This window comes from Aethalodelphis obliquidens, unplaced genomic scaffold (assembly GCF_003676395.1).
Source record: "Aethalodelphis obliquidens isolate GAN/ISIS:26980383/991018 unplaced genomic scaffold, ASM367639v1 scaffold6, whole genome shotgun sequence".
Classification (NCBI taxonomy): domain Eukaryota; kingdom Metazoa; phylum Chordata; class Mammalia; order Artiodactyla; family Delphinidae; genus Aethalodelphis; species Aethalodelphis obliquidens.
This window is the reverse complement of record NW_020837950.1, coordinates 49,323,075-49,341,521: the sequence shown is the minus strand read 5'-3', so window position 1 is coordinate 49,341,521 and position 18,447 is coordinate 49,323,075. Positions and strand designations below refer to the sequence as shown.

The window sequence follows — 18,447 nt, the reverse complement described above, 5'->3', positions numbered from 1 at the left end:
AGCATAGGAGTACTGTACAGTTTGTTTATAAATCCCTCCTAAGATAATAGCTATTTAACGTATTGTGTTCCTTTACAGTACCTAATGTGAGACCTTATACCTAGTTAATACTTGCAGCATAGTCCTTTAATTTAGGAATGAATCAAGTTCAACCAAAAGCACATTTGTAATAGAAAGGACAACACTGAATAAAACAGATTGTTGTGTATGTTAATTAATGTTGAATAAAATAGAGGGTAAACATATCCTCTTTGATACAGTGATAGCATACAGATCTCGGTTTGAATATTTGAATAACTGCCACACTTGGGGGCTTATTAGACAGTAGAATCCACCAGATGGAAACTTACCGAGACCTAGAGACAAGGCACAGCAGGCACAGCAACAGGAGAAAGTTCAGGGTGGTGGGATGTTGGCATAACAGAAGCATGTCAGTCAGCACCAGGCAGTATCCGTTGGATACATGGACCACAACCTTTGTCTAAGGTGCATTCAGTGTCAGGCCAACTGCTGTAGATTCAAGCAGTATTGGGGAGATACAGCAGTGCTAACATAATTATAGGACTATAGTTCAGGGATATGACTCTAGTCTTTGAGAGGGTTTGAATCAAAGCAGAACCTAAATAATAAAAATGGCCATAGCTGCCATTTGTCAAGCAGTTACTGTTATACCCTGTACTGTATCATCATATTAATCTTCAGAACAACTTCATGAGGAAGGCACTATGACCATCCCCATGTTACCTAAGGGGAGATTTAACAGCCATGAGTAAAAGAACTTATTCAAGGTCACTCAGCTAGTAAGACAGGATTTGTGCCCAAGCAGTTGGGTTCCAGGGTCTGCAAGCTTAATCACTACCACTTCTCAATTCAGTTAGATAAATGAATTGAAAACCATTATAGAGATCAAAGCATAGATCAGAACAATGATGGTAAAATAATCTTGCTAGCAATATTAAGAATTATTTGGGAAAATGGGTCTAAATTTAGTGAGTCAAGGGATTAAAATAATCCCCACCTATGGATTTTCATAGCTATATAAAATTCATCTCATCAGGAATAAGAGAATAAGGCATATTTAAGATTTAATGTAGAGTAGGAGGGCAGCATAATTTGACAAAAGACTGGTATAAAAAGCAAAGATGTCCTATTTAGAAAATCAGTAAGGTGGCATTGTCCACAGCCTTTGGAAAACGAGGCATCGAGAAGAACGAAATGGATTTGCCCCATTTAATTTAGGCCACATCGGGACAGTCACTTTGGAGTGCTTATAAATAGATTGTTTATGAAGAGTGGTGTTGGATATTTGTGAACTCTGCTGATTAAAAATTCAGGTATCAAAAAAGAAGAACAAACATTAATCAAACATTTCTTGAGCACCTGCCAAGGCCCTGTCTGGGCTGTGGGCATATATTACAGAGCAAAACAAACAGACCTTGTATGTGTGGAACGTACAGGCTGGTGAATTAAAGATCACTTAAATATATGTGGAAAATGTATCTGTGCTGTGTGTCCCAGAAAGAAGGAAGTACATCAGACAAGCACTGCAAAAATATATTAGGTCGAAAAGAGGCTGCAGTAACAAGTGACAACTTTCGATGTCACAGGAAATAAAGGCATATCAAGTCAGTTGTGTTGTCTCATTTAAGAACCGGGAGAATACAACTTCTGTGAATCAGTTGACAGAAGGAAGTAAGTCAAAGGAGACAGTTAATATAGCTGTGCTTTTTCAAGTAAACATTTCACACAAAGTAGTAAGATTTCTTCAGTTCAGAGTGTATCAGAAATGGTTACTATACTACTTCATGAACAGCTATCTGGATAGGAGGCTTCATACATACGACTGAATCTTTTAGCAACAAATCAGCACCAGTGAATTGCCTCAGTGGAAAATACTGTCTTTCTGAAAGCCTACCTCCTGAAAAACAATGTTTAATGGAAAAATCATTAGACGGGTAGATGGATATGAGAGTGATAGGTAGGTAGATAAATGGATAGTTAATAGATATAGATATTTAAATGAAGGTAGTAATTCTGGAGATGTGGGGGGATTTTTAACACTTTCATAGAAATGTCAATAAAATCAAATGTATGACCAGAAAAGAAAGTAATTCATTTTCTGGGAATCTGACAAGCATTCAGTAAATCCTTTGTCACCATGGGTAGTAGATATATCAAACAGTGAATTCTACATTTAGCATAATTATAAAATCACAATTATTCCACTTTTCTCAGAACCACCTTTTTAAAAAAATGTTTAAAGAACACATCACTTGTACATAATGTATGTCTAGCTATACTAGAAACAAACTATGTACATGTGACAAATCCCATAATTCATTTAGTCGTTCTAGTATTTCTTTATGGAGTACTTGGTGTATGTCAGGCTGTGGAGAAACAGCTAATTGGGGAAGTCCCACTGGGGTTCTTTCAAGCTACTTGATAGTGTGTGCTGTTAATGCGGAGGCAGATCAAGAAACAGGAATGGAATGCTGAGTGATTCTTACGAACTTGCTCATATATGCATGATGATAGAAACAGTACTTCCTCATCACAAACTCACAGTGCATGCATCAGCTAGAAGTTCCCCGTGCTAAGTACATAAATTCAGGTATCCATGCCATGTGAAAATAAAAGCAAAAGTCCCTTGTACCATGTGCACAAAAGGACCTCCACCATGCGCATGAGCGAGCCTGATATTCAGGCTTTTCAATTCATGCAAAATTTCATTTAGTTGATTTCTAGGAGCTTTGTTCACACCTTCTTTGGCAAAGGAGAAGTGACTGAAAACGCACCAAAGCACTGACTGATTAACTTCATGTTGAAATACTGAGACTTTCCAATAGAAGAAAGAAATTTTAAAAGACAATTTTACTTCTTAAAAGCTAATATCCAAGGGAATGTAAGCATCAAATAATATAGAATAATAAAACTAATAACTTGCTGTTTTATAATATTCATTAAAAACGTTTTGCTTTTTTAAAAAAGTAAAGCACACATGATTTCACTACCCTTATAATTTAGGAAGGTTTGAGTTTCATTGGTTAGATAGATAATCACGTATGTGCACAGATAAATCTGTGATATCACTAATGTTGAAGATGTTAATGTGACTAATGTTAAAGATGATCATCGCCTTTGCTGAATCAGTTCCTCAATAAAGGTCATGCTAATTTAGAAATCCTCATGATGTGTTTATGAGATTTTTGAGAAGCAAAATCAAAATTATGTCTTTTTCATGTTTCCCCTTGTTTTATTTGATTATGGGTAATAAATATTTTTGACTACTTTAAATTCTTCTAAAAATATCTGCTGAATAGACTACCTTTTGAAAATGAATGAAAATAAAAGAAAATGAATGATTTTTATACCATCAGAGAAGCTTCCTCAGTATCACGTCTTTTAAAAGGAAGGGATCAGGAAATCTGGCCTCAAGTCCTTGCTTCATCATTTTGAGCCTCTCTACCTCAAACTGAGGGGTTTGAATTATTTTATCTCCCAAGTCTCTTCCAGTTCTGAAAGTGATTCCAGCAACTTGCCTCGGTACTTTGAGATACTTGGACAGTTTCAAGAAAATCCCAAATCACAATGGAAGTAGTTGCCATTGTATCCATATGGAAGTACAGAACAAAACTTGCAAACAGTTGCTGCTCGTTACAGCTGATATGCTATAAATGGTTGTTGACACTAAGACCAGATGTCGTGGAAAATCCTGCATCATTAGGAAGCAATGGGGCGGGGAGGGAACCTGTGTGTGAGAATGTCAGTAGAATCTATTTAAAAACCAACCTAAACAGTGATGCATTATAAGAATTTAGAGATAATCTCAATGTGTAAATATTAACATAATAGATTGCACTTAATTTAGAAATACAGACATTTCTCAAGTCATGAGCATTCATTACAGATATTCAATGTTATGCACATTGAAATGGCCAGCTGCACTGCAGTATAATAGCTAATCACTAACGCATATAATGTCCCTCACGAGCCCCTGTGATTAAATCCAGTGGGATTTTATAATTTTATATATACTGTTTTGCGATAAAATATATATCTATAATGTTCATTTGTGAGATGAAGAATTAGTTAATTAGCTTCAAGAGTCTAAATTGCCCAAATCCACATAGTTAATAACAGTCAGGACCAGGAAATAAATCCAGGCCTTCACCCTCTTTCTAGATCATTGTGCTGCTGCCCGTTTCTCTCACAGTGCTGTGCCCCATGTTCAACCACAGTTGTGTTGGAAGGCCTGAGTTTCTGATCTCACCTTTCTCGTTTGTTTTAGAAAATCAAAATAATAGAATATTAGCAGTGAAGAATGTAAAGGTCATCCTTTCTAAAGAAGTAGCCACTGATTAGGTGAGAGATTCTACTGTTTCAGCTTTTGTGGAATATAACCACATATTATCTTAATTTCTGTGGACAGTCATAATCTGAACTACCTTACTTGCCAATGAACTTTTATAGTGCAGTATGTTTTTAAGTTGGAGGCTATATGAATGGTAGTAGTTAAAGAAAAGCAGAATAACTGTGTGGTGCCCTGGTTTAAATGCTGCTTTAGAAATTCTTGGTGGTTAAGCCTTCCATATCCTTTCAGAACATGGTAACAAGATTATTCAAACAAATATATTCCAAAGAGTTGTATATAAATCAAACGTGTGTGATACTTTTAATGTTTCTTTATAAAGCAAATAATCTTTTAATAAAGTCAATCATCATCCTAATTTTTCAGTTTGCATTCCATAATTCTGTATATTAGGTTTGCCTAAAAGGTATGCTTAAACATGAAGCCATTTCAGTGCTATTTATTTTTAAATCTATACAGTAGCCTTGAAATAGACAAGCCTTTTCCTGTGCATAACTGCAGCTGAACAGTCTTCACGGGTATAAGGTGAAACACTGATCCCAGATGGATTTATTATTTCCTGGATGACTCACAAGGCCCTACAGAGAGGTCTTCTAGGTCATCTCTAGGTATGAATATTTGCCCCAGTCATTCAACAGGCCATGTATGATAAAACTCTAAGGTGTTCCCTTTCTTCTGAATTGGCAGATACCTGGTGTTTAAGGGCATAATGCACACAGCACTGCCCAGATCTTTTTGATTTATCGATAAGAATGAAAGCACATTAAATTGTTTATTCACTGATGACACTGGCATTTGCTCACTTGAGATCTGAAAGACCTAAAATGATTGTGATTTCTAAAGTGATTGGAACTCTTTCCCTGAATGAGTCTGTGCTTGACAAATTAGGACAGATGTGTATTAGCAGAGCTCTCTGACATCTCAACGCTTTTGAATATGAAGGTTACAGAGAAATAAACTATCACTTACAGTTTAATGTGGTTTTTTCCAAGTCATTTATTCTATAAATTAATAGCTGGAAATCACTTCTTAATTAAAGTAAAAGGTACATGAGTGTAGTGGACCATAAACTTTAGTTGTGAAAATAAAATATCAAATATTGATGATATAGCATGGTTAGATACTATAGTATATTGATAGATGAACAAGAGTTCCAAATAATGTCAAATGTTAGATTTTACTAAAAGTTATTTTAGTATGAAGATCTTTCATATACTTGAGACCTCATCATCCCAACATCGAAATTAAATTATCATGTATTTAGTGTTGAGGTAAAAACCCTATCAGCCCTAAAAAATTACGAAGTTGTCCTTACAATTACCAATTGTCATAACAGTGATGAATCTGATGGCAGTGAGCAGCAATAGCCTGAAGAAGTCTGGTACTTGATTAAAACTTACTTGCCTACACTCTAGTTCTTGTAGACTTAACCTGATTTCTTCTGAGTTCTGGTTATGAGTCTTTGCTAATTTGCATGGCTGGCTTAATTAGTAAATTAAATATTGGTTTAGGCTGTGTTTACCCAAGGTCAAAACAACCAACAGAACTGACTAATTCAGTAAGGAAAAAAAGAAGCCAATTTCATGGGAAAAAAATTGAAATTAGTTGTTTGTCAACATATAAACAAAACCAATTTGACTGACTGAATTTTTAGATTTTTCAGACAGTCGTTTTGACACTTGCAGAGTCCATTGTTTCCCAACTTTTTTGAGTCTGAGACACACCTCTAAATTTGCTGGGTCTTATCCCAAGGTAAGAAGATGAACCACTCTTCCAAATATACGTACCAATCCAGACATACGTTCATCCACATAGCTAAGGATGATAGATGTACTGTACGTATTAATCAGCCTCCTTTTCCTGACCATCTTTTCCCTTCATTTCTTAAAACCTACAAAGGCAGTCCACGGAAATTCAAGACTTTGCCACGGTGCTTATTTTCCAAGTACCAATGTGTCTCGATGCCCTGGTTGGGAAACAGTGGTGTAGGCACAGCCTTATTCCAAGACTGAGTTATTAGTCCTTGAGTAACGATAAATACCCAAGAAAATAAAAATGTGTCTTTCTTATAGTATTCTGAGATGTGAAAACAAATATATAAGTAATACTTTGAATCATACTTTGAAGACATAAATTGTGTTTTTAAATCTGGCTTACGAAGAAAAAAAATCCAACTATAACATTTGGCAAATAGTAGTAGACTCTTTCTGCCTTTAAGAATAAACAGATTCTTAAAGACAGCAATTTTAATACATAATTCAGAATAAAACTCTAAAATTTGTACAGAAATTGTTTGGAAACATTGAGGAATCCAAATCACTGCATTCGGGTCCAAGCTCTTGAAGTCAACTAGGATTTAATTTGCACAGTTTCATTTGCCAAATGTCTGTAGATTGGTCCAACTCTTGTTATCATTTTGCCAAGTTTCCTTCTGCTGAAAATGTCTGTGCTCTGTTAGGCTTCTAAGCCAATGTCCGTGGCCAAGTCTGGACCTCCAGCAGCCGTTGGAAGCATGTGAGCAGGTCAAGACAGGTGCTCTCATTCATTTGATCGCTCCCCAAGCGTATTCTCTCTTCAGCCCAGTATCTCTCCAGTACACTTAGGCATCTGTCTGAAGCCTGCACACATGGTCATTTGTTATCATTTTCTAACCATATTTTCCCTGGGATTTAGGAATGACAGTCTCCGGGAGAGAGGACAGTGCATGCCTTTTTTTTTTTTCCTAACCTTATAAAATGTTAGTTTTGAATAGTCACTTAAAATAGGTTCTCACTTCAGTCTCTCTTTTTTCTTTCTAAATAAAGCCTGAGAATTTGCTTTTAGCTAGCAAATCCAAGGGAGCAGCTGTGAAACTGGCAGACTTTGGCTTAGCCATAGAAGTTCAAGGAGACCAGCAGGCGTGGTTTGGTAAGTAGGATCTCTCTACCTCATGCTGCTTGTACTATTCTGGCTCCAGTCACATCCCACTTCCTAACCAAAATAGAATGGAAATGTTCATTCTGACAACTTGACTAATGTTAAGGTATTGGACCTTTATATGTACCTGATTTTACTGACATTAAAGGATATATAATCTAAAAATAATTTAAGGGAATAGAAGAGCAATAACACATAGACTTTTTTCTTCAAGGATGGATGAATAAAATGGATTCTGTTCTGAGAATTAATAGGAGGATTGGGCTTCCCTGGTGGCTCAGTGGTTGAGAGTCCGCCTGCCGATGCAGGGGACACGGGTTCATGCCCTGGCCCGGGAAGATCCCGCATGCCGCGGGGCGGCTGGGCCCGTGAGCTGTGGCCGCTGAGCCTGCACGTCCGGAGCCTGTGCTCCACAACGGGAGAGGCCACAACAGTGAGAGGCCTGCGTACCGCAATCAATCAGTCAATCAATCAATAAAAGGAGGATTGCAGTAGTCGAAGAGTATTTGAGAAAACATTGATTGTTCACATACAGCCTCACTTGATGCTAAAAACACCTATGTAAATAGTAGGCGCTCAGGAAATACTTGCAGAATATTTTACATACTTTGTGATTAGCAAATTTAAGTTTTAAAAATATTATAAAGTGTATATATAGAGATTTATATAATATATGATATTATATATCTGTATATGTGTGTGTGTTTCGTCTCATCTATTTCTCCAACGTGCCAGTTTACTCTCTACAATTTTGATAATTTCAAAAATTCTATATGATGAAATTTCCATTTCCTTGCAATTAAGGAAGAGATTAACTCTAAACATTTAAATTATAGTATTTCTAACTAGGCATATGGATTGTTTTGATATTCAGCCAAAATAAATGATTTCAGCCACTGATTTTATGCTTCTCTTTCTGCCATTTCCCAGTATTAGCCCATTTTTCACGTAGTGTCCTACAATATAACCTCTGAGAGCCTCAGTCTCACTTCTTTTCTGACTTTCAATGTATTGAGATTAAATTTTTAAAATGCCCTTCACTTTGAATTGCTTTTCCTCTAAACAACAACAAATACAAAGAGAGCTCAATAAGTGCTTTACTTCTTTTGTTTTCTGTGCAAATACTTCTCTGTATCCCTAAACATACACATGTACTAAAATGTACACAGAGCTCCCAGGGTTCACCTTGTCTTTCTGATCTGCCCCAGCTAGTTAATGGGAGTGGCTGGTGAGGCACCCTTGCCTGTCTTCTCTGAAGGCAGCCTAATTCAGGACCTCATTTTCTGCTGCCTGTCCTGTTTCAGTAGTACCTGACCAGTATCCTTGTCTGTGATACTTCTCAAGTTTAATACTGCCTTTTACATTAAGGCTCTCCTTACCTACCAGGTGAGTTTAACACCTCCAAATTTGGCATTTGGTGTGTCATATTTTGACATATAAATAAGCTTGTTCCTTTTAACTGCAAACTGAAAGGTAGGACCTAGAATTAGTTCTGTAAATTTGAGATTCAGAAACATCTTTTTATCATAGGAAAGAGTATGGTTGACACAGGTAAAGAATATACAATAACAGGAGTTGGGGTCCAACAGGAAGTAGTGGGGCTATCACAGAAATGGGCAGAGCAGATCACTGGAGATACATAAATTAAGAGATCCTGCCCCTTGAGATGCTCATACTTCTATATCAATAAGTATTTAGCATGCAATGTCAGGGCACCTGTATCAGCAGCACGCATGAGGTGCTCTGGAGCACAAGAGAAGAATTATGAAATTCTGCCTCTGGGGAACGTTTCAGTGATTGGGGTAAGGCTTCTGCCTTCCTAGTGGCTGAATGGGAGTTTTATTCACTGGTATGCATAGAGATAAAGGCATTCCAGATAGAGGGATCAGCACATGCAAAACCTCAGAGGCATAAAACAATTTTTTTTTATCTCAGGAATAACAATAAGTTTGTTATAGCTAAAGTATATAAAGTATACTGAGATGAGTGGTAGTTGATGAATTAGGAAAGGATTTTATGTCCTTTTGAAGGATTTGGCATTTATCTTAGAAGTTTCAGGGATCTGGTAAAAAAATTTAAGCAGAGAAGGACATAATTGGGTTTATGTTAAGTAATGTTGATTTTGGTAGCAATGTGGAGGATGGCTTTAAGGATAGCCTGAAGGCAAAGAACCAGTTAGGCTAATGCAGTAGTTCAAATTATGAATGAAGACAGCTTGAACTAAGGAGTATGTAGGAGAAAGCAAGTTACAGGTAACATGCAGAAAGGACAGGAACCCTGAACTCTAAAGGGAATCTGTTTAGAAGAAATCAGAGTCCTGGAAATTGGGTTCAAAGACAGGACTCTAGTCCTTTCTAGAGCAAAGCAGGACCCTTCTTCACGAGATACCAGAAGAGGGACTTAGGCTCAGGGATGTAATTGCCAGAACTGTGTACAAGATGATGATTGGATATCAGGAATAAGCCAGAAGCCTTATTACCAGAACCAAGGCTCCAATTTAACATCGACAACTTAGATGATGCTTACAAGAGTATTGGAGTTGAGCTCCTGAAATCTCTCTTGCTTGGGGCTCTATGTTTTATCTCTTCCGCTAGATCAAAAGCTGTTTGAGGGACTGTGTGTAGTGAAAAGTTTCTGCTTTTTGAATGAAAATACTTCAGCTGATATCCTGGCTCTGATTCTTAATAGCTACCTGCCATCGGTCAAGTCACTTTAACTCTGTGAGGTCAGTATCCTTTTTGTAGATGAAGATAATAAACACTCCTTTATGGGGCTGTTACGAGACTAAGTGGAGTAGAGCATTGGAAAATGCCTGGGCTATGAAAGCTGTTCAGTAAGTTTTCAAAACCATCTTGGAATTAAACACATGTCACAGTACTTGGCCTACACAGTGAAAGTTGTTGAGTGAATGACTAAATATCAGGCTAGTGAAAGCAATAACATCCATATAAAAGTATACAAATTTTCAAATTGTGATAATTCATTTTTCATAGCAAGCTGGTCCTCGAGAAACGACAGATGGGGAATAAAATTCCCATTTTCTCTTTAGTATGGTGATATCAGTTAAGTTCTTGCTAAGGTAGCTATTAGGGTAATGACTTTTAAGAGGTGCATTATAAGTTCTAAGAAAATTCAGCATTTCAAAAGTATAGAAACACATAGTTTCTAAGCTTAAGAGAATACTTGTTTCTTTTTTATTTTTTTCTTTAGCTTTTTTTAAGCTTTTTTTTTAAAGAATAGTTTATTCTACAAGTTCAAGTGAATCCTCATGGTTACTTAAGTGAAGGAAAACTGGGCATATGATGTACTACATTTCTTTTGGAGGTATTGTGTGATATATTTTAGGTTTTAAGAGTAAAGCATATTTTAGTATGAATGACTTGTTTTGATATTTATTCAGTATCATCTGCCGTAGTCTCACGTGTTTGATTAATTTTATCTTTTAAAATATAAGTGTTGAGTGGGGAACCTTTTTATTTTAATAAGAAAAGAGCAGAACTCTTTCTTCATTATGTATAATGCCAGAGTTTCAGGCTTTTACATAATTTTATTTCAATAAATGTGAGAGGTCTATTACGAATAAGAAAAATGAAACTATACAAGCCATTATAGAAGCTGTCTATTGAGTTTGGTTATTTTTTTCTCATTTTCGAGTTCCAGTGTTTGTTTTTCCCATGTTACTTCTTCTGTCTTTCTAGCCCTGATCTATTTGAATACTAGCCAAAAAGGCTAGAAGTAACACCCTATAACATACCTGTTAGGAAGGCTAGAAATTTACCAAAGAGAACAGCCTGTTTCTCCTGTGGGACTGGGAATGCTCTTTTCAATACACTTCTGGTTTTTTGTTGCTGCCAGGAAAAAAGGATAACTCCCATAATCTTACTTCATGGAAGAATTATTTTGCTTGGTTGCTATTATGTCTCTTTTTTTTTAAAGTTAAGGGTTTTTTTAATGGCAGTATGTTGCAATGGGTACATTTCCAACTGTAAGTAATTCTGTTTTCTCTTTGTTTGATCTGTTCTGATATTCCCACTGGTTTTTCAAAGTGAGAAATGCTGTCTGTAAAGAAGGCAAGCTCTCATTAAGTTTCCTGTTGATAGCATATATCATCATAAACTAGATTCTTAGGAGTTTAATCTGCTGCTGAAGAAGACCTAATTTATCTTACCCTCAGTATTTCTGTATCCGTGAGAATTGTAGCGTAAGTGCACTGTTTTAATGTTCGTGCATTTAGATGTAGGCTTCACCATTCTTAGGAGTAAGGACCCCACTGACTGCTCAAATGATAGTTGTGCTCTTAGCATTTGTAGTCTCCAGAAGAGGTTTGTAATAATTTACACTTAAGATTATTGTTGCATTTCTTTTTTTTTTTTTTTGCGGTACGTGGGCCTCTCACTGTTGTGGCCTCTCCCGCTGCGGAGCACAGGCCCCGGACACGCAGGCCCAGCAGCCATGGCTCATGGGCCCAGCCGCTCCGTGGCATGCGGGATATTCCCGGACCGGGGCACGAACCCACGAACCCGCGTCCCCTGCATCGGCAGGCAGACTCCCAACTAGTGCGCCACCAGGGAAGCCCTGTTGCATTTCTTACACAGTGACTTACTTCCCTATCTTTTCTACCTAGATGCAATATCATTAACATTTCCTGCTCCAGGCCAGGTATTCTACTGAGTTATTTAAGACATATATTAAAGTTTACCAACTCTAGATAGGAGGGTACAGATTGCATATAAAAGGGTAGTCAAGATTCAGAGTAAGAAAGAACCACTGAGAACTGTAGTTAGCTAAAGAGATCTCTAACATGGAAATAATTTAGAGCCACCTTCTGTTAGAGTAAAGGTAGAACAAAAAATTGAAGGTCCAAGGAACAGAAAAAGTACAAGGAACAGAAAAAGTATCATCAAGGGTGAGCATGAGAAGTTTATCTTCAAGAGACCTTAAAGAGATTTTTAGGTTAAGTGCTCAGAAGTAGAAAGAAGTCATGTTGGGTGAATGAAGGGGAGAAGCAGATGGTAAAGGAACTTAAAGAGTTCCTCGGTCTTTAATCTGGTCTCTGGCATCGGTGTCCCATTGGGTTCCCTGTGTGTCTCAATTTGGGAGGAGTCAGAGAGGGATGGTTGGAATGAGAGAGCAGGTGTATGGCAGTGAGAAGCACTGGGTAGCTCTTGAAAACTGTTGTGCCTACCCTACCTTAGAAGAGCGGACTCCACGTCTCTCCTTCAGGTACTCCTTGAACTTCACTCAGGGGAACCACCACCGTTGCTCAGTAGTTCTTCCTACTTCACAACTACTGAGCAAACGTTTCTATCAAGTAAAGTTTGAGGTAGAGGTGGATCCACTGTGGTCCGTGTAGAGCTTAAACTACAACCTACAGGTCTTTTCTTGAAGTCCCTTCTCATTGTCTACCCCACCCTCCTCTAAACCAAACAAGGAAAGGAAAAGTAATGAAAATAGGGGAAAAAGTGATATCCAAAATCCATTGCCTCATTTTCTAATGTAATTTTGTTCAAAGAAGTCACCAGCTGTTATACCTATGCTTGTTTTTAAGTACAAATTTGTCATGGAGATGGGGGAGAGGCTCCTTTCTTGGACACTTTGCGTCACAGTAAATATATAAGGTGCTTCACCAGAGATCTGTAGTCGGAGGAATTCCTGATTACATATCATTTTAAAGAACAGTTTCGAGTTTTCATGTGCTTTTAAAGAAAACTTCCAAATAGGAATAGTTATTTTTGGTATTTTTTAAGGTATATATTTTTATTTGAAAGCCATTATTTTTGGAAATAAGAAATACTTTACTCTAAATTCTAGCTATAAATTGTCATTTAAGTGTACCTTATTGGACACACTGATTTATACGATAGGAAACTTTCTTTGGCCGTCCAGTTTCTCATACCGCATCCCTTAAGTTAAGTCTAGCTGATACTTGTTCAACAGTGATTCCTCTGAATATTCCTGAGTCTTCTCTTTAGTCGCCAGTTATAAGTACACACTGATTATTTATTAGTACAGAGCGAGCTCTTTGATGTATTTTGGACTCATTCCTTCTCCTAGTGAGTTCTTCAGTTGCTCTCAGTGCCATCCCCCACCCTGTACAGACCACCTCACTTCCAAAAATATTTACTGAAAATTTGCTTTAAGTTTGTCCCCCGGATCCACGTTTTGGGTCCTTCTCTTTTATAGGTGAATACCTCTCATAATAAAGTTATGTAGGTACCATGAGAAGTATCATCTTTGGCAAAGTTGTAACCCTATCTTCAATTTTCTCCTAATTTCTTTCCAGGTGTAGGGGAGGATGTTCTGATTCTTTTCACAGGTTTAGTTTTAACTCACACATAAACAAGAATCAGAACTGCTGACCAAATGGCCTGAAGTACACACACTGTGCAGCACAATAGATTGGCTTTCATATCTGCAGAAAGATGTGTTTTTTCTAATAAGCTACAAAACAGGGCAGGTTAGTGTTGATACTGCTATGGAGAGAAACTCGTCCAACATTACTTTAGTTCTCTGAGATCCTTGTTTTATCTTGACAAACAGATCAACAGATAAAGAAGCCCAAAGAAGTTTCCTCCTTAGTTTGCCATTTCATATTGGTTTTGTCAAGTTGGTTTTAATTCATTAACATCTGTTTCCCCTAGGTTTTGCTGGCACACCTGGATATCTTTCTCCAGAAGTTTTACGCAAAGATCCTTATGGAAAGCCAGTGGATATGTGGGCGTGTGGTAAGGAATCATTTTCATGCCGATTTTGCAGTACACCAGTATTGTTATAATTAAAAGTAGTATCTGTTAAATTTGAGGTTGATGCTCTCTAGCAATCTGTTTAGAGTTATCATTCTCCAACTTTAGTCCACAACACAGTCAGGTGGAGAGCCGGTTAAAAGCAGGTTGCTGTTTCTGATTCAGGAGGTCTGGGGCGGGAGCATTTGCATTTTTAACAAGTTCCCAGGTGATGTTAAAGCTCATGGTCCGGGAGGCACTTTGAGATCAGGGCCGTAGAGAATCCCCCTCAGAGGTCATGGGGTTTATACTCCCATCCTGTCACCTCCACCGGGAAGCCCTTAGCACAGATGTCATGTCTGTACCACAAGATGATCAACAGGGATTAAGAGGGAAAGAGTGGATCTTGGAATGTAATTGACTGTTCCGTGGGGACTGAGCTCCGAGTTAGGCCTTTAACAACCAGCTCTAATCAAAAAGTAGCCTATGCACGCTCAAAGGTATAGAATGGGGAGGATTTCCACCACAGTTTTTCCAACAGAATTTCTTCATGTCAACATATACCTCAAATAGGTGAGAGACTGAAATAAAAGGGATACTTCAGGGTGTTCTGAAAATTTTTCTGCTGGAGTTATTGGCAGGAGCTAACCCTCTAGGTTCCTGACACTACATCAACTTGGTGTTTGATCTCACTGTGTGCATCTTGGGCTCTTAGAGTTACCTCCATGCCTAGGAAGGCAGATGTGAGAAGAGCACAGTGTTTGGAGTCGCAATGCCTGGGTTCAAGTCTTTGCTTTGCACCTGCTAACCCCATCTCCTCAATATCTCTGAGTTGGCTTCTTTACCTATAAAACAGAAATATTTTACCATCATAGAATTATATGAGGGTCAAATAGGGTGTGCATTAAATGAAGACGTTTTAGAGTTTGTAAAGCAATTTAAAATGGAAACAGTTATTATTATCCTAAAAAGTTGGAATTGTAGCCTAATTAAAGGGTAGGGTCTTAGGTGTGCCCCAAGCTCTGTCTTCCTCTTGCCTCCCTGAGAATACTTCCTAAGCAAGAACTCTAAAATCCTTTGGGTTAGAGGATTGCCACAAAATGTTATTGTTCAGATGTAAAGGTTAATGGCAGATAACTCAAATATTTCCCTTGCAATAAATCAGCCCCATCACAGATCCGTTTCTGCTGATGAATTTTCAGAGGAGCAGAGTACCCTGAGAGACAGGCAGACGCAGATAGGTCTTTTGGAGGATGTGTTAGGGGGTGGGGGGTTGGATGCGGCTAGAGTGCGGCCCTCGGACCTGGCACTGGAGAGAGGCTGTGGTGTAGACGGGTCAGAACCAGGGCAAGTCTCAGTACCCTAGCTCCCACTTATAAAAACGGAGATAATAATAGCACTTACCTCCTAGAACTTCCGAGAGGATTTTTTAAAATAAATAAGTGTGAGTTATTATTACTATTATTATTAGAAAGTGTTTCTTTATAAATGAAGTTTCTAGATAACTGATCTGTAGCCTTTAAGAGAGGGACTGAACACATTTAAATAGATGATTCAGCATTGTAGTTCTGATCATCAGCTGAATATTATGATACCCTCACCTGAATACTAAATTCTCTGCTTTACTTGTTCACTTTTAAATTTTTTCCTTGCACGCCCTTTACGTTGCAAAAGATGTTATTATGGACCACCTTCCAGCTCCTGAATCATATCTCATTCATTTAAATAACTTAACTAAATCATTTATTTGGTTCTTGCATTTGAAAACACTTTCTACAATGTATCAATGTTACTGGCCTTGAAGAATATCAGATAATTTAAAAAGAAAACAAAGAAACCCTGATATTTTGTACTAGAGATTCTTTCCTGGTTGTGGAGCAGAATCAGTGCTGAAACTTAAATACATAGAACTGTCCAGCCCCTACATGGGCCTTCTGCTTTAGTGGCTCTGAGCTCAGTGTGGGCAGCTGCATTTTTAACAACTATGACATATCATCAGGGTTTAGACTCACTAAACACACTGTGCTCAATTTTAATATTACTTTGGTAAATTTGGGTACACTTGTTTTTGGATTTTCTGTGTGAGTGCATTTCCACAATACAGTTTGTATAGCTAACCTTTTAAAATAATGGCATATCTTGTCATAATGGGATTTCACTTCTGTGAAATGTGAGGTAATGTCTAGGGTTGAAGCTCTAACTTACTTGGCTGGAAGAGGGAAAAAAGATAGATGGAGAGTTGTTTCCCCCCTTGTTGTCTGAGCTATATCAGATTCTTGAAAAATGTAAATAAATATTAGATAGATACTGCATGTACACATACAAACATAAGTGCCCCATGTGCGTATACACACACACACACACACACACACCCCCTCATGAATGCCTCTAGAAACTTAGAGCCACAGGGCATCTCACAGATTTCAGCCCGTTTTGCCATAAGCAGAGCCACCTTCCATTTTCCTCAATCCTATCCTTACCTTTCTTTTTTTTTTTTTCTTTAACATCTTTATTGGAGTATAATTGCTTTACTATGTTGTGTTAGTTTCTGCTGTATAACAAAGTGAATCAGCTATATGTAGACATATATCCCCATGTCCCCACCCTCCCTATCCCACCCCTCTATGTGGTCAAAAAGCACCAAGCTGATCTCCCTGTGCCATGCAGCTGCTTCCCACTAGCTATCTATTTTGCATTTGGTAGTGTATATATGTCAATGCTACTCTCTCACTTCATCACAGCTTACTCTTCCCCCTCCCCGTGTTCTCAAGTCCATTCTCTATGTCTGCGTCTTTATTCTTGTTCTGTCCCTAGGTTCATCAGAACCATGTTTTGTTTTTGCTTTTTTTAGATTCCATATATATGTGTTAGTAGACGGTATTTGTTTTTCTCTTTCTGACTTACTTCACTCTGTATGACAGACTCTAGGTCCATCCACCTCACTACAAATAACTCAATTTCGTTTCTTTTTATGGATGAGTAATATTCCATTGTGTATATGTGCCACATCTTCTTTCTCCATTCATCTGTTGATGGACACTTAGGTTGCTTCCATGTCCTGGCTATTGTAAATAGAGCTGCAATGAATATTTTGGTACATGACTCTCTTTCAATTATGGTTTTCTCAGGGTATATGCCCAGTAGTGGGATTGCTGGGTCATATGGTAGTTCTATTTGTAGTTTTTTAAGGAACCTCCATACTGTTCTCCATAGTGGCTGTATCAATTTATATTCCCACCAACAGTGCAAGAGGGTTCCCTTTTCTCCACACCCTCTCCAGCACTTATTGTTTGTAGACTTTTTGATGATGGCCATTCTGACCAGTGTGAAGTGCTACCTCATTGTAGTTTTGATTTGCATTTCTCTAATGATTAGTGATGTTGAGCATTCTTTCATGTGTTTGTTGGCAATCTGTATATCTTCTTTAGAGAAATGTCTATTTAGGTCTTCTGTCCATTTTTGGATTGGGTTGTTTGTTTTTTTGATATTGAGCTGCATAAGCTTCTTGTATATTTGGGAGGTTAATCATTTGTCCGTTGCTTCGTTTGCAAATATTTTCTCCCATTCTGAGGGTTGTCTTTTCGTCTTGTTTATGGTTTCCTTTGCTGTGCAGAAGCTTTTAAGTTTCATTAGGTCCCATTTGTTTATTTTTGTTTTTATTTCCATTTCTCTCAGAGGTGGGTCAAAAAGGATCTTACTGTGATTTATGTCATACAGTGTTCTGCCTATGTTTTCCTCTAAGAGTTTTATAGTGTCTGGCCTTACATTTAGGTCTTTTATCCACTTTGAGTTTATTTTTGTGTGTGGTGTTAGGAAGTGTCCTAATTTCATTCTTTTACACGTAGCTGTCCAGTTTTCCCAGCATCACTTATTGAAGAGGCTGTCCTCTTCATTGTATATTCTTGCCTCCTTTATCAAAGATACAGTGACCATATGTGTGTGGGTTTATCTCTTTGCTTTCTATCCTGTTCCATTGATCTATATTTCTGTTTCTGTGCCAGTACCATACTGTCTTGATTACTGTAGCTTTGTAGTATAGTCTGAAGTCAGGGAGCCTGATTCCTTCAGCACTGTTTTTCTTTCTCAGGATTGCTTTGGCTATTCAGTGTCTTTTGTGTTTCCATACAAATTGTGAAATTTTTCATTCTGTCTCTGTGAAACATGCCATTGGTACTTTGATAGGGATTGCATTGAATCTGTAGATTGCTTTGGGTAGTAGAGTCATTTTCACAATGTTGATTCTTCCATTCCAAGAACAACATGGTATATCTCTCCATCTGTTTGTATCATCTTTAATTTCTTTCATCAGTGTCTTATACCTTTCTGTATACAGGTCTTTTGTCTCCTTAGGTAGGTAGGTTTATTCCTAGGTGTTTTATTCTTTTTGTTGCAGTGGTAAATGGGAGTCTTTCCTTAATTTCTCTTTCAGATTTTTCAACA

At 37.7% G+C, this 18,447-nt stretch overlaps 1 protein-coding gene across 11 annotated transcripts in view; it reads left to right on the top strand.

The window, feature by feature from the left end:
- CAMK2D (calcium/calmodulin dependent protein kinase II delta) overlaps positions 1–18,447 on the top strand; it is a 292,904-nt gene that overhangs the window by 215,825 nt on the left and 58,632 nt on the right. For all 11 annotated transcript variants that reach the window (XM_027103580.1, XM_027103579.1, XM_027103576.1 and 8 more), the window contains 2 exons: positions 7,174–7,276; positions 13,927–14,010. In XM_027103580.1, coding sequence (XP_026959381.1) covers positions 7,174–7,276; positions 13,927–14,010 — 187 coding nt within the window. The remainder of the gene's footprint in view (positions 1–7,173; positions 7,277–13,926; positions 14,011–18,447) is intronic.